General features: G+C 38.2%; 2 protein-coding genes across 2 annotated transcripts in view; one reads left to right on the top strand and one right to left on the bottom strand.

Annotated features, from left to right (window-relative positions):
• The window catches only part of LOC107830043 (uncharacterized), a 28745-nt gene extending 11486 nt beyond the window's left edge, over positions 1-17259 (top strand). Inside the window, exons 14-18 of the mRNA XM_016657524.2 lie at positions 15037-15165; positions 15347-15424; positions 16508-16594; positions 16765-16851; positions 16956-17259. Coding sequence (XP_016513010.1) covers positions 15037-15165; positions 15347-15424; positions 16508-16594; positions 16765-16851; positions 16956-17006 — 432 coding nt within the window. The 3' untranslated portion in view covers positions 17007-17259. The remainder of the gene's footprint in view (positions 1-15036; positions 15166-15346; positions 15425-16507; positions 16595-16764; positions 16852-16955) is intronic.
• A 218-nt stretch (positions 17260-17477) lies between these two features.
• On the bottom strand, positions 17478-20470 carry LOC107830044 (B3 domain-containing protein At3g19184-like). Its single transcript, XM_016657525.2, has 7 exons — positions 20198-20470; positions 19960-20058; positions 19117-19148; positions 18859-19018; positions 18513-18719; positions 18273-18365; positions 17478-17663 (listed from the first exon to the last, which is right to left on the bottom strand). Exons 1-6 carry the CDS (start codon positions 20339-20341, stop codon positions 18330-18332), a joined length of 678 nt encoding a protein of 225 aa, XP_016513011.1. The 5' UTR covers positions 20342-20470; the 3' UTR covers positions 17478-17663; positions 18273-18329.
• Positions 20471-23660: the final 3190 nt, after the last annotated feature.

Here is a 23660-nt window from a genome sequence, read left to right as displayed (position 1 = left end):
TCGGCGAGGCTCATCTCATTCTTATTTTTTAAAGAATTTGCAACGTCATGGAAATGCATCTCGGGCCACGCCACAATCAATGCGCCCGTGACTAGAGACATATTTCGACTCCGTTGAGATTTGGATTTGGGTCATATAAATGTGCACCCGAGTTTAGGGAGATAACATTATTAAAGGCGCGCCTAAAGCAACTAGCGCATTATTATTTTAGGTAGGGCCGTGAAATTTTCTAAACGGCCCGTCCCGAAATCTAAGTGTTTAATACATACATTTAGAGGGCCCCGCGGCTTGTGCATTTTTTCTTTTCTTTTTTTTTCTTTTTTTTTTATTTTTTTTTTTTTTTGCGAGGCTCGTCTCATTTTTACTATTTAAGGGCAAACTTAAAACAACTACGATTTCCTACTAGTGAAGCCATCCGAGATTAAACAAAAAAACGATTCTAACAGGTAATAATATCCATGGTAAAAATGAAAAATAGAATAACCTCGTTCATATGCTCATATTTACTTTAAGCATGCAGTAACCAAACATAAAATACCATTTTTAACACAACAACAAAAATTGCATCGTTGACATTCATAAATATAGAATATTTTCATTTATTGCCTTGAATCATAACATGCGAAATGAACAAAATGAAACAAGGGACGAAGAACACCAACCTTCGAACCTCGACAATCCTAGAACGACAAACAGTGCTTCCCACGGAACTCGAACCGGACTTCACTGAACAAGGAACAATGATGAAACCTCGGACAAAACACCTCGACGAGCAATAGCAAACTCACCGGAAAAACAGAAAGCTCGGACCAAAGTCGAATCGAGGCAACCAACAGCTGCTCGACAATGCCGACAGTAGTAAGGTCGACGCCAGGGGGGCTGCTGACGGGCTTAGGGCAGTGACGTTTGGTGGTGGTGTTGAGCTGGTTTTTGGACGTGAGGGGAGTGTCACGACTGGAGGGTCAGTTACGAGAGGGTTCGACGGGTCTGGTTTTTCCGGTGGGAAGCTTAGGAGGAGGAGGGGTCGTGGTCGTTGATGGTGGTTATGGCGTCGGGGCAGGTGGTCGACGAGACTGGTCAGGAAGGTGACACAGCAGTGGTGGTGGTGTTCGGACAGTAGTCGATGGCCGGGGTTGGATGGGTCGTTTGGTGAGTTGAAGAAGAAGACGATGGTGTCTTCCTCTTCAGGTGGTTTGGCTTTTTGGCGACGGGGACGCGACGGGCCTGTTTGGTCACGACAAGGGGTCGACGGAGGGAAGGGATCGTTTGTGGTGGTGTTGAGGAGCTGGGGGGTTCAGACTGTGGAAGGGCTGGAATGGAGGGTTTTTGCGTGGTTTTACAGTAGGGTTTCTTGGTTTTTCGAAGGAGGAAGACGATGGTGGTTTTGGGTAGGGTTAACGATGGTTTAGGGTGGTGTTTGGTGGTGACGGGGAGCTGAACGGAGGTCTGTTTGGTTGTTGACGGAGGGGGTTAGCTATGGCTTATTCTTCTTCTTCTTGAGGAAGAAGAAACGTGAACAGTACATGTTTTCAAAAAAATTCCCAAGTCCTCCCTTTTCCAGTCCAAGTCTCGTGCATTTGTATGGGTTTGCCCCAAAAATGAGCCCCACGCGTGGTGGGGTTCGAGACTTATGTCCCCCACGCGTGGTGGGGTTCCCCATGTGTCCTGGACACGATTTATTATGAGCTAGGTCCGAAAATTAGGCCTAAAACCGGGTAGTTTAAACCCGAATATTATTCTTTTGCCCGGACCCGAGAAATAGGAACACGTTGCTTAACTAGTCCTATGTAAGCAAAATAACTATCAAAAATAAGCCTAGTATTTAAACAAAACTATATCTTTTTAAATATTTTTCAAGGTTTAACATAGCTACAAAATATTAATAAAACTATTTTTTTGTAATTTTCGTTTTTCAATATTAAGATAAAATATGAAGTAATATTTTTTGTATTTTCAAAGTTAAAATGACTATAAAACCTTAATAGAACTATATTTTATTTATTTTTCTGTAATTTTCGAAATAATATAAAGTACAAAAATAAAGTGCAATTTTTGTATTTTTTCAAACTTGTGAGAGATACATAAACTAAAATTTATATATATATTTTTTGAATTTTTTTTCTTTTTGCAACGAAATAAAGTAAAAATAGTTAAAATAGCTAACTGGACCCAATTTCACATATTCACGCTAAAAATGTGAAAATTCTCGGGGAGGGTCAAAAATCACGTGCTTACAGCTGCCCTCTTTGACTGGAAACACGAAGAGTTTTCCGACAAAGAACGACTAGACGTGTTTTTGACCCGACCATTACTTGGACGGACTACACTTAAGGAAAGGGAGGGAATGTGACCGAGCCCTGGTATCTGAGCTGCCTACATATCCTTGGTTATACAGGAATCAGGCCACGTGTAGTTCGGGAATGAGAGAGATAGTGAAGTTGTACCGAGGTGGAGAGCCGATCGAGGTGCCGTTCCGTCGAGGTTCCGGTCCGCGGTCCTGTCATTACAACAAAAATGAAAACTGAAAAAGACTAACTAAGCCTGTCAGCTACTAGTTACAAGGATTCCTATCTCTTAAGTCTTCTGAAACTTGGTCTTGAGTCTTGAATGGTGCTTCATACAGACTTTGGATTTGAACCTTGATACTTGCTAGTTGTAGGCGCTAGTTCTTGAGCAGATCACATTTGTTCTCCATATCCGTGCTTCGGATTCATTCATTTTTCTCTTTTTTCTTTTTCTTCTTTTTTTCTTTTTGTTTTTGTGACTAGCTTTTGTTGACCCTCTCAGACTGTTGACTCGCATTCTTGGGGCGAGCTTCTTGTTGCTTCTATCTTGGATTGAGTGCTGGGGATTTTTGTTGTATCCTTCTGCCTTCCAATGGGTTACGGCTTGACTTTGAACGATCCCGCTGTTCTACAGGCGGACCCCTAACTTCTTCAATCTTTGACATATAACAATTTTCTGCTCTACAGGCAGGCCCCTGACAATCAAAACAAACAAAATTTCCTAACCCAGTTTGTACTGGGAAGGTTTGTGAGTCGTTAGCAAAATCGTAGCCCACTGATACTACTGATGCAGTGCTGAGAGTGAACTAAACACTAGATTAGGATGTATTCCCTTGTTATACAGGTGGGCGCCTAACTTCAATTGCTTGGAATGTAAGGACCGAAATGTGTTCCTCTCGTTATACAGGTGGGCGCCTGGCTTTAGGAAAATGACTCTTCTTTTTTTCGAAATGTTTTTTTTTAGCATCTTAGGAGAAAGATTCATCGGACTAAGATTTTGATCCTAGGAGAAGGTTCGTCAGACTAGGTCTCTATCTTAGGAGAAAAATTCATCGGACTAAGATTTTGATCCTAGGAGAAGGTTCGTCAGACTAGGTCTCTATCTTAGGAGAAAAATTCATCGGACTAAGATTTTGATCCTAGGAGAAGGTTCATCAGACTAGGTTTTTCTTTTTGGTATCTCAGGAGAAAGATTCATCAGACTGAGATTTTGATCCTAGGAGAAGGTTCGTCAGACTAGGTCTCTATCTTAGGAGAAAAATTCATCGGACTAAGATTTTGATCCTAGGAGAAGGTTCATCAGACTAGGTCTTTTCTTTTTGGTATCTTAGGAGAAAGATTCATCAGACTAAGATTTTGATCCTAGGAGAAGGTTCTTCTCCTAGGATCAAAATCTTAGTCTGATGAATCTTTCTCCTAAGATACCAAAAAGAAAAACCTAGTCTGATGAACCTTCTCCTAGGATCAAAATCTTAGTCTGACGAATTTTTCTCCTAAGATAGAGACCTAGTCTGACGAACCTTCTCCTAGGATCCAAATCTTAGTCTGATGAATCTTTCTCCTGAGATACCAAAAAGAAAAAACCTAGTCTGATGAACCTTCTCCTAGGATCAAAATCTTAGTCCGATGAATTTTTCTCCTAAGATAGAGACCTAGTCTGATGAACCTTCTCCTAGGATCAAAATCTCAGTCTGATGAATCTTTCTCCTGAGATACCAAAAAACAAAAAATCTTAGTCTGATGAATCTTTCTCCTAAGATACCAAAAAGAAAAGACCTAGTCTGATGAACCTTCTCCTAGGATCAAAATCTTAGTCCGATGAATTTTTCTCCTAAGATAGAGACCTAGTCTGATGAAGGTTCATCAGACTAGGTCTTTTCTTTTTGGTATCTTAGGAGAAAGATTCATCAGACTAAGATTTTTTGTTTTTTGGTATCTCAGGAGAAAGATTCATCAGACTGAGATTTTGATCCTAGGAGAAGGTTCGTCAGACTAGGTCTCTATCTTAGGAGAAAAATTCATCGGACTAAGATTTTGATCCTAGGAGAAGGTTCATCAGACTAGGTCTTTTCTTTTTGGTATCTTAGGAGAAAGATTCATCAGACTAAGATTTTTTGTTTTTTGGTATCTCAGGAGAAAGATTCATCAGACTGAGATTTTGATCCTAGGAGAAGGTTCGTCAGACTAGGTCTCTATCTTAGGAGAAAAATTCGTCAGACTAAGATTTTGATCCTAGGAGAAGGTTCATCAGACTAGGTTTTTTTTTTTTTTTTTTTTTTTTTTTTTTTTTCTTTAACAACCACTTAGGAGGAAATGCATCTCCTACGGGTGAAACTAAAATGAACTTAGGAGGAAATGCGTCTCCTAGGGGGTAAAACTTAAACTTAGGAGGAAATGCGTCTCCTATGGGTAAAACTTAAACTTAGGAGGAAATGCGTCTCCTATGGGTAACACTTAAACTTAGGAGGAAATGCGTCTCCTATGGGTAAAACTCAAACTTAGGAGGAAATGCATCTCCTATGGGTGAAACTAAACAAACCTAGGAGGAAATGCATCTCCTATGGGTAAAACTCAAACTTAGGAGGAAATGCATCTCCTATGGGTGAAACTGAAACAAACCTAGGAGGAAATGCATCTCCTATGGGTAAAACTAAAACTTAGGAGGAAATGCATCTCCTATGGGTAAAGACGTGGAATGTATGCCTCTATTATCTGGGCGGGCTCCCAATTTCAACACTTGAAATAAAAAGACTGAATGTATGCCTCTGTTATCTGGGCGGGCTCCCAATTTCAACACTTAAAATAAAAGACTGAATGTATGCCTCTGTTATCTGGGCGGGCTCCCAATTTCAACACTTAAAATAAAAGACTGAATGTATGCCTCTATTATCTGGGCGGGCTCCCAACTTCGACACTTGAAAATAAAAAGACTGAATTTATGCCTCTGTTATCTGGGCGGGCTCCCAACTTCAACACTTAAAATAAAAGACTGAAACCAACATATCCTATTTGAGGGCGGATGAACCCAACATATCCTATTTGAGGGCGGATGAACCCAACAGATCCTATTTGAGGGCGGACTAACCCAACAGATCCTATTTGAGGGCGGATTAACCCGACAGATCCTATTTGAGGGCGGATTAACCCGACAGATCCTATTTGAGGGCGGATTAACCCAACAGATCCTATTTGAGGGCGGATGAACCCAACAGATCCTATTTGAGGGCGGATGAACCCAACAGATCCTATTTGAGGGCGGATTAACCCAACAGATCCTATTTGAGGGCGGATTAACCCAATTTCAACACTTAAAATAAAAGACTGAATGTATGCCTCTATTATCTGGGCGGGCTCCCAACTTCGACACTTGAAAAATAAAAGACTGAAACCAACATATCCTATTTGAGGGCGGATGAACCCAACATATCCTATTTGAGGGCGGATGAACCCAACAGATCCTATTTGAGGGCGGATTAACCCAACAGATCCTATTTGAGGGCGGATTAACCCGACAGATCCTATTTGAGGGCGGATTAACCCAACAGATCCTATTTGAGGGCGGATTAACCCAACAGATCCTATTTGAGGGCGGATTAACCCAACAGATCCTATTTGAGGGCGGATGAACCCAACAGATCCTATTTGAGGGATTAACCCAACAGATCCTATTTGAGGGCGGATTAACCCAAAATATCCTTAAGACTTGAAAATGTCTTACCTCGAATACTTGCTGGGGATTGGGATGAATTTTCCTTTTCTACCTTCCCCATTTTTATTATTATTTTTTTTTTTATTCCTTTTTTTGTTTTGTTTTTGCATAGCTTCATCCTTCAAAGACTACCTCCCTTGATTTACTTACCTGTTGGGGGGTAAAATGTTATCAGCTGAGGGTACCTGACTTCCAGAAAATTTTCTAAATGGAAGGAAAATTTTCTGCCCCAGTTTGATAATATCCCTTGTGGCATGCGTTTCTGCATCAATGCCATTTCCCTTACCTGTTTCAAATCAAACAAAATTGTTAGTTTAAAACATGGTGGTTGGTTGTGATACTCCTGCTGGGATGGTGTTCCCTTTATCCCTCCTTGCTCTGTGTTCCACAACTTGTTGGGGATGATATTATGTGCTGGGGATAATCCCTTCCTGCTGGGGATATCCATCTTCTTTTGTGGCATAGCTCGGAAACTGGCGTTTTCCCGACCTTTTAGTCTAGTATGATTTTCCCAAATCATGCTCATTGCTCTCTTTGATTTGCCCACGGGCTTTGGCCTTGAGGTTTATAACCTTTGATAAAGGCAATGGTATCCCTCTTGACACTTGTCAGTCCTTCTGTCAATTCCCTTCTGCTGGGGATATCTTTTGACACTGGCCTCACGTTTGTTCCCTGCTGACTATACCACTTGGATGTACTAGTCAGATCTCATTTTGGAAAGCTGATGGCCTATTTTGAAGTCAATTCACACTTGTTCTGACCAAACAGACTCTATTGGGGATTTTTCTATGAAAGGAAAAAGATAAAAGGGAACAGAATAAAGACAAAAGAAAAGATGACTCTTTAACAAAAGAAACTATAAATGAAAATCTATCAAATGGAGATACCAGCTCTAATGGTCATGACATGCACATGTGGCCTATCCTCTACCGTCAATCATCTTTCAAGATCTTCAATTGGCGATTCCCCATCTGATTCTCAATCTTATTCGACTTGTAGTGCCCGAAGGGTTTTCACTAGCAAGTCTCTCTCATTTTTGGCTCTTCTCTCAGCTTTCATCGCCTTATGGTGCCTGTGAAGGTTTTCACCAATAAGACTCTCTCATTTGTATCGCTTTCCAGCTGGGGTTTTGGAGTGTTGCCGGTATGACTCTTTCTGCTGTGGAATAGAGTCCTGTCTGCTGTGGAACAGAACGTTATGCTCACCGGTGAGACTCTCATTTGTCTGACTTGGCATTTTTGAAAACTGATCAGAAGGTCTTTCTTTGGACCGTAATGTGGGTTTTGGATAGGGCTAGAAAGAAAGGGTATTAAAGGCTCAAAAATGCATTAATTTTGGGTTATTAATTACAACCTTCGGAATTAGATTTATTTACATCAAACGCAACTTTTTGCCCCAGATTCTTGCTTGGGGATATTTTAATTGATTTTTTTTCATTTTTCAAAACTATGACCGAGCCGTGAAGCGCCTACGTATCCTCTTTGAGGAATCAGGTCAAACGTAGTTCCCAATTCCTCTTTTTCATATGATTTTTTCTTTGTTATCAATTTTCTTTTCATTTCTTTTTTTTTTCCTTTCTCATTTTTCCTTTCTTTTTGTCGTTTTTGTTTTCTTTCTTTCTCTTTTTTTTCTTCTTTTTCGTTGCTACCGATTCCGAACGAGGGGTATGAAAGAAAATAAATAAGGCTCAAAAGGGGTTAACGAAGGATAAAGTGTTTGGGTAGCAGAACAAAATGCCTTCGTCATTCCAGTCTTCAAAACATGCCAAGTGCAAACAACACAATTTAAACAATAGATTTATAGTCTCTTCCGATGGTGCTGGACTTGACAATTATGTTCAACATATGTTTGTTCATTTGTCACTTCTAAAGCACCGTTGGGCGACACTCTCATTCTCATTATTATGAATGACCCTCATGCCAATTTAGGCGAACCTTTCTTTAACGGTTTTCTTTGTGTTCAACTTGCCCCAGTTCCGCATGACTCGAGCTCTGAATAATCTCAACCGTCCTTATTTCCTTTAAATGGTCTGAATCGCCTTTCCAGGGTTTTATGATTAACTTTTGAGATTAGGCCCAAACTGGGTGCGCATGTCATGTCCCTAGAATCGGCATTGAATAAAAAATGATAACAGGACTAAACAAAAGAAAACTGGAAATAAAAAGGACCGGATTTTGCATTAGATTACCGGTGAAAATGGTTTGAATGACCAGACAAACAAAACAACCAGAATAAAATTCTAACCCAGCCTCGACAAAACTTGAACAAACTTATATGACAAAATGGAAAGATAGGAAGGTTTGACACAAGACAATACTTGGATTACAACCCTAAGAATAATCCGAACAACCGAAATGACAACAAAATAAGCCATCAACAGCTTCTCTCTTGCTAACCAGGAACGGAGCGGCCCCCGATTTTATCAAGAACTGGCATCTTAGCCCCTGAGCTTTGCATCAATACTGCCGAGACCATTACCAGCTTCCATATCTCCGTCAACAAGTTTCCAACAGGATTCGAATGCTTCTGTCATCAGGCCTGATCCTCGCAGAGTGTGCACCATGAGGTGCAAGTAAAGGATTCTGGGTGTCATTGTCTGGCTTACCACAAACCAACCACCTTAACTTTATTTGCAAAACAAACAGGTTAGAATGGACTCAGCCGGTCCTCATTATTGGCAACATCTTTTTTCTTTTTCTTTTTTTTTCGATGTTTTTCTTTCCTTTTTTTTCGATTTTTTTTCTTTTTCATTTTTCTTCAGGTTGTTTTTTTTTCATTTTTTTTCTTTTCCCTTTTTTTTTTCATTCTTTTTTTTTTTCTTTTGTTGTGGTCGAATCTTATGGAGATTGCCTACGTATCATGACCCCGCATGAATCAGACCTTGCGTAGTTCGTGACTCAATAAAAGATAAACAATAATGAACACTTTTTCTTTTCACTTTTCCTATTAAAACAAACTGGGTTTCAAAGGTTTAAAGATGACCTACCAACTTGAAAATCAAACAACCCGCCTATTTTAATCAAAAGATTGGTAGACTTAAAAACAAAATTCCAGCTCCCTTTCTCTGTTCGACAAATGCACAACCAAACGGTTATTTTTGCAAATGTGGCCCCTTCCAAATTTCACATGAATTTTGAGGCCGGGGAGGATTATTTCGACACTTTAAAACTTGTCCATTCTTTTACGAAAATAACCTTTCGACAACTGAAAGATACTCTAAGGCTATTTCGGCAAGAACGGTTTAAGACGCGGCCGAAGCTGGCTCGGCTTATTATGACAAAAGACGGCATTCACATGACCGCTGACTCTTTGATTTTTTTTCTTTCCAGATTACAGTAAAAGACTTGGCGTTGTAAACACGGCCCTTCATCGTCTCGGGGACGAAGCTTTCTTAAGGCTGTGTGGGTCCATATCTCAAAATGACCCAAAGGTGGCTGTTTATGCCAAGTCAGCCTTCCGGCGTCCCTTTCGGGAACATTCGGCTATTTATGACAAAACAGCATCACCTGACTTATTTATAACTCTTTTTTCGTTTTTCGAATTAGAAAACTCAATATTGCAAGTACGGCCTTTCAACGTCCCGGGGATGAAGATTTTTAAGGCTGTGTGGGTCAACTGGACCAAATCTGAAAATGACCCCAAAAGTGGCTGTTTATGCAATGTCAGCCTTCCGGCGTCCCTTTCGGGAACATTCGGCTATGTCTTGATAAAACAGCGTCACCCGACTTCTTTATGACAAAATTAAAATTTGACATGTATTTTTTGTTATTATTATTATTATTTGTTTTTTTTGGCTTTTTAGCAAAAGGTGGTTTGGACATCACCCGACTTATTTATAACAAGATTAAATTTTTGATTTTTAGCTATTTTAGCAAAAGGTGGGGTTGGACCCGATGAGGGTTGCCTACGTATCTCCCATCCGGTGAGAATCAAACCCGCGTAGTTCGGGCAAATAAGCTATTTTTGAGAAGACCCTTTTCCATTTCTACTTTTTTTTTATTATTATTCTTTTTTCACAACAATCAAATAGACTATTATTTTTCATTCATAACAAACAAACAAATTAACGAAAAACATAAAACATTCCTTCTTTTTTTTTTTTTGAAGGTGGGGTTGGACCTGATGAGGGTTGCCTACGTATCTCACATCCGGTGAGAATCAAACCCGCGTAGTTCGGTCAAAAGAACTACTTTAAAAGAAGAAAGGAAGCATTTTTTTATTGATTTTCTTTTTAAAAGAAACACTTCTAAGATATATTTTTGAACTTCATTTGCTTTTTTTTTTTATTCTAAAGAAGAAGAAGAAAATATTTTTTGGAATTTTACCTTTAATAAAAGAAATGCTTCTAAAATGTTTTTTTTTCTGAATTTTCTAAAGAAGAATCAAAATATTTTCGGATTTTTATTTATCTATTTTATCTTTTTTGAATTTTGAACTTTCTTTTGAATTTTTTTTTGGATTATATATATACTTATTTTTGGAACAAATAATAAAACTCTTTCTATTTTTATTTCTGGCATTTTCATAGACAAACAAAATAAAACATTTTTTTTTTAAAAAAAACAAACTCTTTTTCATTTAATGGCAAAACAAACTATTTTCTTTAATATTTTTTAAAAAACAAACAGAACAATGGTGATTTTTTTTTATTTTTCCTTTGCTTTTAATATAACAAACTAACAAGACATTTTTTCATTTTTAAAATTTCGGCAGAGTTTCGACTCTACTCGGACTTCTATGCTGTTATTTTCTCCTCTTTTTCACGATTTATTTTTAATCTGTGGAAAATAATGAAAACATACAAAATCTTTTTGAATTTTCATGCTTTGTTTTATTTGTAAATTTTTTTTTTTTTATTTATTATTTCTTTTAAAAATGTGGCATGGGAGACATAACGATTTCCAAGACTTCTTGGATTCCGCAAATGCTCCCCATGCGCTTTTCCCAACATATGAAGCGTGGGGGACATATGGGAATTCCAAGACTTCTTGGATTCCACAAATGTTCCCCATGTGTTTTCCCAAAAAGCAAGCGTGGGGGACATAGGGAATTCCAAGGCTTCTTGGATTCCACAAATGTTCCCCATGCTTTGATTAAAATAACATTATGCTGGAAATGACCCAATGACCTATACGCTCTTGACTAAATACAACATGTAGCACATAGGATGCCGAAAGATTGTCTATTATTTTCAGGTTGCTTGTCCTAGACGGACCCAACCCGTGTGTTGAGTCCCCTAAGTCAAATGCACATGATGCAAATAAACGTTCCTACTAGGGATCCGGCATGTGGCTTTGTTATACTAGGTTCAGAACCTGGGTGTTTGTTCTAGACCTGGCTTACCCGAGCGGACAGCTCGAGCCGAGGGGGGGCAGCGTACCGGGAATACAGAAGCTTCGCCGGCTTAGCAACTTGTCCGAACCTCGTTCTAAATTGGGATTTGACACTATACAGAAAAGAAGTCGTACGAAGTACACCCTTCTTCATGATTTAGAAGACTCAGAAAGGATATGGGTTTCGGCACAGTTTATATACAGTTCAAATAATATCAAAGCGGTAAAAGCAGCATTTAACACATTAGGCTCAAACATGTAAAAATCAGATAATAGATAAAGCCAAATAATAACAATTATTTTAAGCTCGAATTCTTAACCCTGAACCAGTGGTTCTGGGTGTCTTCCCCAGCAGAGTCGCCAGAGCTGTCACACCTCCTTTTTCCGCGCCCGCAGGGGCGCAGGGGGAGTTTTTTCCAATTAAAGGACAATCGAAACGAGATTTATTTATTAATTTCAGAGTCGCCACTTGGGAGATTTAGGGTGTCCCAAGTCACCAATTTTAATCCCGAATCGAGGAAAATAATGACTCTATATTATAGTCTGCGTACCAGAAATCCGGATAAGGAATTCTGTTAACCCGGGAGAAGGTGTTAGGCATTCCCGAGTTCCGTGGTTCTAGCACGGTCGCTTAATTGTTATATTCGGCTTGATTATCTGATTTTATACAAGTATGAACTTATGTGCAAATTTTAACTTTTAACCGCTTTATTATTATTGTTTTTTACAAGAATGTGAACATCGCTTAAAACACGTCTTTGGACTGCGTCACATGAAATGCACCCACAATCCGGAACGCATTTTATTTGATGTTTTGAGATTTGGATTTGGGTCGCATGAAATGCACACCCGAGTTTAAGAAAAATAAATTATTAAACGCGCGCCTAAAGAGACTATCGCGTTATTATTTTGCGGAGGCCGTGAAATTCGCTAAACGACCCTCCTGAATTCTAAGTAATTTTAAACAAGTATTTACTGAGGGCCCCGCAATTTATATTTTTATTCGGCGAGGCTCATCTCATTCTTATTTTTTAAAGAATTTGCAACGTCATGGAAATGCATCTCGGGCCACGCCACAATCAATGCGCCCGTGACTAGAGACATATTTCGACTCCGTTGAGATTTGGATTTGGGTCATATAAATGTGCACCCGAGTTTAGGGAGATAACATTATTAAAGGCGCGCCTAAAGCAACTAGCGCATTATTATTTTAGGTGGGGCCGTGAAATTTTCTAAACGGCCCGTCCCGGAATCTAAGTGTTTAATACATACATTAAGAGGGCCCCGCGGCTTGTGCATTTTTTCTTTTCTTTTTTTTTCTTTTTTTTTTATTGTTTTTTTTTTTTGCGAGGCTCGTCTCATTTTTACTATTTAAGGGCAAACTTAAAACAACTACGATTTCCTACTAGTGAAGCCATCCGAGATTAAACAAAAAAACGATTCTAACAGGTAATAATATCCATGGTAAAAATGAAAAATAGAATAACCTCGTTCATATGCTCATATTTACTTTAAGCATGCAGTAACCAAACATAAAATACCATTTTTAACACAACAACAAAAATTGCATCGTTGACATTCATAAATATAGAATATTTTCATTTATTGCCTTGAATCATAACATGCGAAATGAACAAAATGAAACAAGGGACGAAGAACACCAACCTTCGAACCTCGACAATCCTAGAACGACAAACAGTGCTTCCCACGGAACTCGAACCGGACTTCACTGAACAAGGAACAATGATGAAACCTCGGACAAAACACCTCGACGAGCAATAGCAAACTCACCGGAAAAACAGAAAGCTCGGACCAAAGTCGAATCGAGGCAACCAACAGCTGCTCGACAATGCCGACAGTAGTAAGGTCGACGCCAGGGGGGCTGCTGACGGGCTTAGGGCAGTGACGTTTGGTGGTGGTGTTGAGCTGGTTTTTGGACGTGAGGGGAGTGTCACGACTGGAGGGTCAGTTACGAGAGGGTTCGACGGGTCTGGTTTTTCCGGTGGGAAGCTTAGGAGGAGGAGGGGTCGTGGTCGTTGATGGTGGTTATGGCGTCGGGGCAGGTGGTCGACGAGACTGGTCAGGAAGGTGACACAGCAGTGGTGGTGGTGTTCGGACAGTAGTCGATGGCCGGGGTTGGATGGGTCGTTTGGTGAGTTGAAGAAGAAGACGATGGTGTCTTCCTCTTCAGGTGGTTTGGCTTTTTGGCGACGGGGACGCGACGGGCCTGTTTGGTCACGACAAGGGGTTGACGGAGGGAAGGGATCGTTTGTGGTGGTGTTGAGGAGCTGGGGGGTTCAGACTGTGGAAGGGCTGGAATGGAGGGTTTTTGCGTGGTTTTACAGTAGGGTTTCTTGGTTTTTCGAAGGAGGAAGACGATGGTGGTTTTGGGTAGGGTTAACGATGGTTTAGGGTGGTGTTTGGTGGTGACGGGGAGCTGAACGGAGGTCTGTTTGGTTGTTGACGGAGGGGGTTAGCTATGGCTTCTTCTTCTTCTTCTTGAGGAAGAAGAAACGTGAACAGTACATGTTTTCAAAAAAATTCCCAAGTCCTCCCTTTTCCAGTCCAAGTCTCGTGCATTTGTATGGGTTTGCCCCAAAAAATGAGCCCCACGCGTGGTGGGGTTCGAGACTTATGTCCCCCACGCGTGGTGGGGTTCCCCATGTGTCCTGGACACGATTTATTATGAGCTAGGTCCGAAAATTAGGCCTAAAACCGGGTAGTTTAAACCCGAATATTATTCTTTTGCCCGGACCCGAGAAATAGGAACACGTTGCTTAACTAGTCCTATGTAAGCAAAATAACTACCAAAAATAAGCCTAGTATTTAAACAAAACTATATCTTTTTAAATATTTTTCAAGGTTTAACATAGCTACAAAATATTAATAAAACTATTTTTTTGTAATTTTCGTTTTTCAATATTAAGATAAAATATGAAGTAATATTTTTTGTATTTTCAAAGTTAAAATGACTATAAAACCTTAATAGAACTATATTTTATTTATTTTTCTGTAATTTTCGAAATAATATAAAGTACAAAAATAAAGTGCAATTTTTGTATTTTTTCAAACTTGTGAGAGATACATAAACTAAAATTTATATATATATTTTTTGAATTTTTTTTTCTTTTTGCAACGAAATAAAGTAAAAATAGTTAAAATAGCTAACTGGACCCAATTTCACATATTCACGCTAAAAATGTGAAAATTCTCGGGGAGGGTCAAAAATCACGTGCTTACAGTCATCTCACTGGTGCAAAGTGTTAAGTGTCCCATATTGGTAGATGGATGGGTTGTTTGTCTCCTTATATGGTCTTGGGCCATCCTCATCTCATGAGCTAGTTTTTGGGGTTGAGTTAAGCTCAAGGTCCATCTCTTCACATAGTGTCAGAGTCCGGCCCATTCATGTTATGGTGTGTCCTAATGTTGGGCCTCCATATTAGGTTGTCCACAAAGAATTTTGAACATTGTAGAGGGTGGAGGTGTGCAAGTTGACCATTTCCATGGAGATATATTAGCAGCAAAACATGAGTATTAGCTTGGTTGTCTAATTCCAGAGTGGCTACTCTGTTTTTATGTTGCTTATGCTTCCTTTTTGTAACAAGTTCTTAGATGTTTGCTCTAGTCTGATTTTCTGGGTGACCATGATATATTAGTTTCAGCTGGAGCTACTTTTCTAACTAGTTCTGTATATATATGGCTGCACCAGGTCTTAAAGAAGGAGTTCCCTAAAGGTGTTGATATTGTCTATGAGTCCGTTGGTGGTGAGATGTTTGACATCTGCTTGAATGCATTGGCTGTCTATGGACGACTTGTTGTCATTGGAATGATTTCACAGGTTTAACTTCTCATGGGATATACTGTCTTCTTCTTCTTTTGGTGGTTTTTATCTCGTATTTTTCTATTTCTTACTGGCTGCTGTTGATGATCATCTTAGTAACAAAACCTCTATCCATGTCTCATCGCATCTATCCTGTTAGTTTGACTTTGAAAGCCAACTCAACAAGTTTTGATTTCAGTACCAAGGAGAACATGGGTGGAAACCTCGGAATTATCCTGGAATATGTGAAAAGCTTCTAGCAAAAAGTCAAACAGTGGTATGTCCTGCTATCTCTTGTTTCAGTGATCCAATATCTTTATTACGTAGTACCATATAGTGAATGTGATTGATGCAATTGCCAATTTTCATTCAACTTGTCGAACAACTAACAAATGAGTTTAGAGCTTGCACCACTATCTTTCATACTTGATTGGAAAATACATAATAAACACCGCAAAAATCTGTATATTTGATCTCATCTGATATGGTGGGAAAGGGCAACAGCCTCATCGGAGAAGGAGGCTTGAAAAGTAGTTGTGTAGATTTAGATGGAAGAGGAAGGCCCGTGGAGGAAGCTAAGAGAAAATGGCATGTGAGTTGTGTGTGGGGAAAGACGGGAACTTCAGTTAGTTTTGAAATTACCGTAACTAATGAACTCAAAGAGAGGCTCTTGTATACAGCTGTGGATGTGTGGTGACTGATTGAAATTAGCTCATTGATAGAATGATAACAGTTTGACCTCTCTGTTCGAAATCCTAGTCCTCTCTCTTCAGGGACATTCTTCTTTTTAGGTTCCTTAGGGGGTTCTTGTTGCAGATTCGAATAGGTCGAAACAGAAGATTGCTGGGTTTTGTAATTTTTAATTGATTTGGAATGAGAAGTTTGTAGTAACTTTTGAGTGGGCTACTTATCTCCCCCCCCCCCAAAAAAAAAAAAAGAAGGCCCTGAGGAGTTCAAAGCTCAATGACGAGCGAAAAACTTATGTTATTTCATTTGCATTTTATGATGATGGTGGAAGTAGCTTTCATGTCCTAACGTATTTGGTGTTGTGATGTATCTCCATAGAGAACTTTCTATATTGTTCAATGAGAATAGAGGTGTCCTGATCAGTGACTCTTTGACTACCTACTTGATTAATTTCACCAAAACTGTCAGTAAAAAATTTCCTTAATGTCCTAAGAGATTTGAATATATGTTGTCGGAAACTCTTGTTTTGTGGTTTCTTGCTTGCAATCATCTTGTTTAATTTGCCTATTACTATTTGACAAAGCCATGCTTAGCTCTGTCTAGATGATAGGTTTTTCAAGTGCGTGGTATTTGTATTATTTTGGCTAATTTGGTGGTTTGAGTTTGTTCTCAGGCTGGATTTTTCCTGGTACAATATGCTCACCTATGGCAAGAGCATTTGGATAGATTGGTTAATCTTTTCTCTTCTGGAAAGCTTAAGGTTGGTATATCTGCCGGAACAAATTTCTAACCTATATACTGCCATTGCTTGAAAAGTTGGGGTGGATTTGTTTAAAAACTGAATTTATTCTCTATGGTTTTATATAATGCACTTCTAAGAGTGATTTGGTCAATAAGAGTAACAATTTGCTGTGTATTTGTGTTTTGAAGATTGCCATAGATCCCAAACAGTTTGTTGGCCTACATTCAGTTGCTGATGCTGTTGAGTACCTTCACTCTGGTAAAAGTGCTGGCAAGGTATGAGAGAAGGGTGTTTAGTTATTTTGTGTCTTGTTTTCAATTTGTTTTTAGCATTTCAGTAGTTCTTATGATCAGTTTTTCTGATGTGGATAAACATGTAGGTTGTTGTTTGCATTGCCCCAACATATGCTCAACAACTTGCAAAACTTTAGGTACATAAGGAGACAACTGTATCGGAGTCCAAAGAGAATTCAAGATGCTATAGCACATATGAAATTATAAGGTAGCTCTGTTGTGTAAGGTGTTCTGTACAATGACAAACAGGATTTGTGATATTCGTTGTGTAAAAGCAGCAACCGAACTTGTTTGTTACTTTAAGGTTACAGCATATTGTTTTTGCTACTTTTAAGGTTACAACATATTATTTCTGCCTGTTAAATTTGAAAATGGATGAAAATTTAACAACTTGCCAGCTTTAAATTTTCAATCCTCCTTTTATGTTTAACTGTCATTTCATCAGTTAACATGCTACTCTGTCATGGGAATTTCTGACAGAACCAAAGACACCCCGTAAACTAATGAAAGACCAGTGCTAGATAAACACCAGACTACACGTGTGAGACTACACTGGGTTTGTTGTTGCAATGCTAGACAAACATGACTAATATCCCGTAAACTAGGATGAAAAAACTGCTGCACCATACCAATCACAAGGTTGAGTTTTGGCACTGAAGGTCTTTGCCGTAATTAGAACTATATTAAATAATTACAATGATGCTAGTTCCAGACTTCCAGGTTCTTAAATAGGCATCTACAAAGACAGAAGGATGGTCCCAAAAGCTACGATCAGGTGGAATGCATTTTGTTCCCTGCCAATCACACGAAAAGAGAACATTAGTACCAAATATTGTAACAATCAAGGAATTAGCTTAGTCGTTTTCGTTTCATATCTCTCTTTTTTTCATCTTGAACTAGATTTTAGCTATTTTAGGTGTGAACAACAGTCGCCTTTATCTTCTTTGATTTTAATTCTTAGCCTAAATCTAATGACTCGCAGCCAGAAATCAAATGTGTCCTCAAAAATCATCTCTATATTGTCTCTCTCTTCAGCGCTTTAAAATGAGTTGCAGGACTTATCTTAACTCCTAAAGCAGAAAAACAGGAGTTATCCTGAATGACTTGAGCTTGTTCGGCTCTGCTTTAACAAATGGTACTTTTCTTATATGGTTTATCACGCAGTCTTAGATCAATTAACACCAATTTGCTAAAGCTGGCTTGTTGTGTTGCCTTTCACCAGTTAGGTCTTTGACATCTTGTATTAATCTTTTTACGTCTTTGGACATTCATATGATGGCCAATTAAAATTGTGGAGCCTAAAAGATTGCTTGATATGTGCATGTAAACCATGTTCAACTACTGTCAAAGCAGTAAAATACACAGTTCTTGCAGCAAAAGGCTGTGGAAATGGAGCTGCTTACTTGATTTCATTTCACGTTCCACCAATCTCAGTAAATATTTTGCGTGTCTTCTGTCTCCTAATCTTCTGCTTGATTAACCCTTATGATGTAAACCTGAAATTCCAAGTAGATAAACCATGTAGGAGTAAAAATCTGGGGGAGCGTCCAACTCACAGAAATATATTTCAATGTATTCATAAATTCATCTAAATAGAGAATGAGGATGGAATGATATAGTATTCTCAGTTCAGTTTAATTTACCTTAAATTTTGTTGGCTCAATCAACTGAAAAACCAGTGCATCACCATCAACTAATTCATGATCAATGGCGAAACCCCTCCATCCACCACTCAGCCCCCTCTTTAATGCGAGGTATTTTGTCACAAACTCATCTTCATTTTCGTCGATCAGGGTGACAAATTCATCACGTTTAGGGAGATGTGTGTTGCAAAAATGAACAGGCAGACCCTAAAAAGAACCACACTAAAAATCAATAAACTACGACCAAAACTGTTGCTTTAAGTTTTAGGAAACAACTCTAAGTGAGGAACTTTATAACTTTTCAAGGAATACCAATACACAAGTTTATCATCTTTCTTTCACTTACCAGCCAAAAGCCACCAGTAACATGTGATTGGAGCATAGGTTTCACAAAACTAGGGAAATCAGCATCTATCTCCGATTGTAACTGCTCTGCTCTTTCTATAGCATACTGCCTATCTTCATCATCAGCATACACCCGGTTTAACAAATCTCTTCTCTTGTAGCTATAAACCAGAAAGTGAAAGTGTAAGGCATAGATTATCTGAAAATGCATCACTCAGTGATCAAGCAAAAAAGGGAAATATTTGTTTATGAGTCAAACCTCCTTGGCTTTCCCAAAGGTTCAATAGGGACCTGTCAGAATCAAGAAATACATACATCAATGACCTTGATCATATGATAATCCTATCAATTAGAAGGAAAGTAAAAATAAAACATACTGAATGGCGAGAGGCACAGTATTATTGAATATTATAAAAAAAGGCAGCCCGATGCACGAAACCTCCTACATTCACACAAGGTCCAGGGAAGGGTCGCACCCCAAGGCAGTCTACCCTGAATCAGTGGCTGATTCCACCGCTCGAACCCGTGACTTATAGGTCACATGAAGATAACTTTACCGTTGCTCCAAGGCTCCCGTTCAATTATTATTGAATATTATATAGCGGGAATGTTACTGTAGAAGAAAACCGGATCAATCAAAAATTCATACACATCCAATATGCATCAGATGTTGAAAAGATATACAAACGTCTTAAATATTTTCACAATTAGGTCATCTGAAAGGTGACGGTAGGTAAATCTTTTTCTTATTGATTAGTCATCTAGAATAAAAGATAACTAGTATGCTATAATAGGTTAAAACGCACTAATGGTGCAAAAAATCATTATACTGTCAGTTTATAACATAAATCCTAAACTTAATACTAGTATCTTTAGAGCGTTTGCGATATGGCTATGGCTGGCAATTCAGCACAATTTTCTCGGTATGCTAAGATGATTTCTACCATAAAAAAACGAAGAAGAAGAAAAAGAGACAAAAATCCCATAACATTCAAGTTCAAAAACTCCAAGCAGAGGAGTTGGTAAGTGAAAATCAAACAAATGAAAGTCCAAAGGAACATATATAGTACTCCCGGTAAGATACAGAGAGGAAATAGCTTACATCTTTGTAGTTGGGAGGAGGCTTATCCGCAACGCGATTGGACCTTCTCACAGCTGAGCGATCTATCTCCTGCTTAACCCTCGGCTTCACCTTCTTCATCTAACAGATCACCGGGAAATCAATCAATCAATCAACTATTCCTCAATTTTAATCTAGGTTATATAAATTATCCATATTCAATTTACTCTATTCGAGACACATTTTAAAATAAAACAGGCAGAGAGAAAGAGAGTCGTACGGGCGATGGCTTAGGGCTGGTAGCAGTACGAACAGCTTGAACGAGCTTGTTGAGATTGAGCTCTTCCATTCTCTTCTTGTTCTCTTCCAATCTTTTCAAACGACTTTCTTCGTACGCTAACATCTTCTTCTTTGATTCCACCATTTTTCTTAAGGAAACAGCAAAAAGGCGACGATGAAGAAAACCCTAAAGGAGAGATAAACAGAAGAGAGAGAAAGCTCGGAGAGGGGCGGAGAAGAAGATGATCGTACAAACAAGCTACAGAAGACTGTTTATATCCTCGATATATGGAGAATGTTCTGTTCTGTTTTGGCTCCACTTCGGATTTTTTGAATTTCAAACGCCACATTAGCCTATCCTCCTTGCTAGGATGTCAATTGTTCGGTTTCATGCTAATTTTTCGGTTATTCTATTATGTATAATTAAAATTAGACTTTTCGAAACTGTCCCAATTATGTCGGTTTCTCTTCGGTATCGGTACAATTTGGTTAATTTTTTGTATTTTTTTAGTATCATGTAAAAATTATCAGTAGAAGTAGAATGCAATAACATACGTTCTTTTATAGAACTTAGCAAAACTCTCTAGATACTTTTACTGTTTAAAAGGTGATGAATTAAAAAAAAAAAGGAAAAAAAAGATGGCTAGAGTATAGATCCATTAACTATTCTGCAACAACATAAAAGAAATCAAACAAATGCAAAGAAAATATAAATCACACGAGTTGAAAGATATACCAAGTTGGGACTCAAGAACAAAGTTTATAGAAGATTAAATATTCAAAAAGATAAAGCTAAATTATATGAAAGGAAACATATTCAATACATTGCAGTTTGCTACTCATAATCATTAGAATATTTTGTATTTTGCTAATAAAGATACTTGAAATAACTTAATTTAAGTAGAAGTAGCATAATAGGTTTTAGGAATTAGTATTTTGAATTTAATTACTTATTGGCTTGTAATAGTTTTCATAATTCCAAGGCCCAAAGAAAATTTAATGCATTATTATTTTTAAACTTACTAAATAAATATATTTTCCACATGTAAAATTTATTCGGTTCAGTATTTTTTTGATTTATTTTTATAAAATAAAAAACCTGCCCTAATTATAGGTACGGTTATAGATTTATATAAAAATCTACGGTTTCTTAAAAAGAAACCTAAAAATCGGTTCGGTGCGCTACGGTTCGATCGGTTTAATCGGTTTTCGAATATCCATCGATACCCCTACTCATACCCACTCACCTCCCACACAACACACAACACACAGTAGGAAGTGTGTACTTATTAAACTCTACAATTTTTAGTTTTAAACATAAAATAAAAAAAAAAATCACAATTGATAAAGTTTAAGGGGTCGTTTGGTAGGATAGATAAGCAAAAATATTCTTGGGATAAAAATTTTAGTACTATTTTATCCCTTGTTTGGTTCCAAAAGTACTTTTCTGAAAAGTACTTTTGAGAAAATTACACTTAGAAACAGTTTTCAAAAGCTTGGCCAAATACTAATTACTGCTTAAAAGTGTTTTTCAAATTAATTAGCCAAATACAAACTGCTTCTCACCAAACATATTTCTCAAAATAAGCTGATTTTAGAAGCTTGACCAAATAGGCTAATAATAATGAAGCTCCAACCTTCCCCATTTTTGCCCCCAAAATGGGGGATGAATAGTGTTCCCCCAAATAAGGGGGTACACTATTCATTTCCCCCATTACTATTCATGCATATTTTATTATTATTTTATTATTTAACTCTTTTAATTTATCTCTTTATATATACCTAATTATGTTTATGTAATATTTTTATAATATTAATTTTACATCTTAACTTTGGTGTATAATTTTGATAAATTAATTTTCGTGCATTTATTATTTTTATGTAAAATTGTAAGTTAATTTTATTATAAGTTATAATTGTACAAAAAATATATAATTATCTCAAAAAATGAATGGTGCAAATATAAAATATTAGATGTTGCTAAAATTGAAAGGTGCATATAAAATATTAGATGTTGCAATGATTTTACTTTTATTTGAATTATTAGTTAATCTATAATAATTGCTTACAAGTTATATTATTTAAAATTTTATGAAATTGTTTTAATAGAAATTAAAAATTAATAAAAATAAAAGATGGAATTTGTTTAATGAAAATTAAAAAATGAATTGAAATGAAAGATAATAATATAATATAGAAGAGAGAGAAGAATATAAAAAAGCTTGGGAAAAAAATGGGGGAATGGTTGAGTAAGCTGAAGTTACTAGCCTGTTTGGCCAAGCTTTTGGAAAGAAAAAAGTGTTTTTGAGAAGAAGTAGAAAAAAGTAGCTTCTCTCCAAAAACACTTTTTTGAGAAGCACTTTTGAGAAAAATACACTTAGAAGCAGTATTCAAACCTACCCATTAAGTAAAAAAACAACAACAACAACAACAACAACAACAACAACAACAACAACGACCCAGTATAATCCCACAAGTGGGGTCTGAGGAGGGTAATATGTACGCAGACCTTACCCCTACCCCGAAGGGTAGAGAGGCTGTTTCCAGGAGACCCTCGGCTCAAAAAAGCAACAGGAGCCGATATATTAGTACCATAAAAAGGCATAATAAAATACCAGCCATATAAGAGATATGAAATACAGAATACAAAATACGAAATAGATGGTTGGTATAGTACAACTAGCAGGTAAAGCCCTGCATCAATAGAAGACCAATGACATTCTTAGTCTAACTCCTAACTGGCAAGTCTCACTCTATTGTGCTGTAGAAATATTCACAAGTTTCCCCTAACCTACAACCTTAATGCTCGACCTCCATAATTCCCTGTCAAGGGCCATGTCCTCAGTAATCGTAAGTCGCGTCATGTCATGTCTGATCATCTCTCCCCAATACTTCTTAGGTCGCCCTCTACCTCTCCGCGTGCCCACTACAGCCAGTCGCTCACACCTCCTCACCGGTGCATCAGTGCTCCTCCTCTGAATGTGCCCGAACCATCTGAGTCTTACTTCCCGCATCTTGTCCTCCATGGGGGCCACGCCCACCTTCTCTCGAATATCTTCATTCCTAATCTTATCCATCATTGTATGCCCGCACATCCACCTCAACATCCTCATCTCTGCTACTTTCATCTTCTGGATGTGTGAGTTCTTTACCGGCCAACATTCAGTTCCATATAACATGACAGGCCGAACCACTGCTCTATAAAACTTACCTTTTAGTAACGGTGGCACTTTCTTGTCACACAAGACTCCCGACGCTAACCTCCACTTCATCCACCCCACCCCTATACGGTATGTGACATCCTCGTCAATCTCCCCGGTGCCCTGAATAACTGATCCAAGGTACTTGAAACTACCACTCTTGGGAATGACTTGAGAGTCAAGCCTCACTTCAACTCCCGCTTCCGTCGGCTCAACTCCAAATTTGCACTCGAGGTATTCCGTCTTCGTCCTGCTCAACTTGAA

Source organism: Nicotiana tabacum, chromosome 7 (genome assembly GCF_000715075.1).
Source record: "Nicotiana tabacum cultivar K326 chromosome 7, ASM71507v2, whole genome shotgun sequence".
NCBI classification, from domain to species: Eukaryota; Viridiplantae; Streptophyta; class Magnoliopsida; order Solanales; family Solanaceae; genus Nicotiana; species Nicotiana tabacum.
This window is presented reverse-complemented; position numbering and strand designations above follow the sequence as displayed.

What these genes read in the sequence shown, in the direction of transcription:
- LOC107830044 (XM_016657525.2), bottom strand. Translation starts at nt 20,341, where the DNA reads ATGGTGGAATCAAAGAAGAAGATGTTAGCGTACGAAGAAAGTCGTTTG. An exon ending in CTCCTCCCAACTACAAAGAT is followed by an intron (nt 19,149 to 19,959) that starts GTAAGCTATTTC and finishes TGATTCTGACAG; the next exon opens with GTCCCTATTGAACCTTTGGG. An exon ending in TTACTGGTGGCTTTTGGCTG is followed by an intron (nt 18,720 to 18,858) that starts GTAAGTGAAAGA and finishes GGTTCTTTTTAG; the next exon opens with GGTCTGCCTGTTCATTTTTG.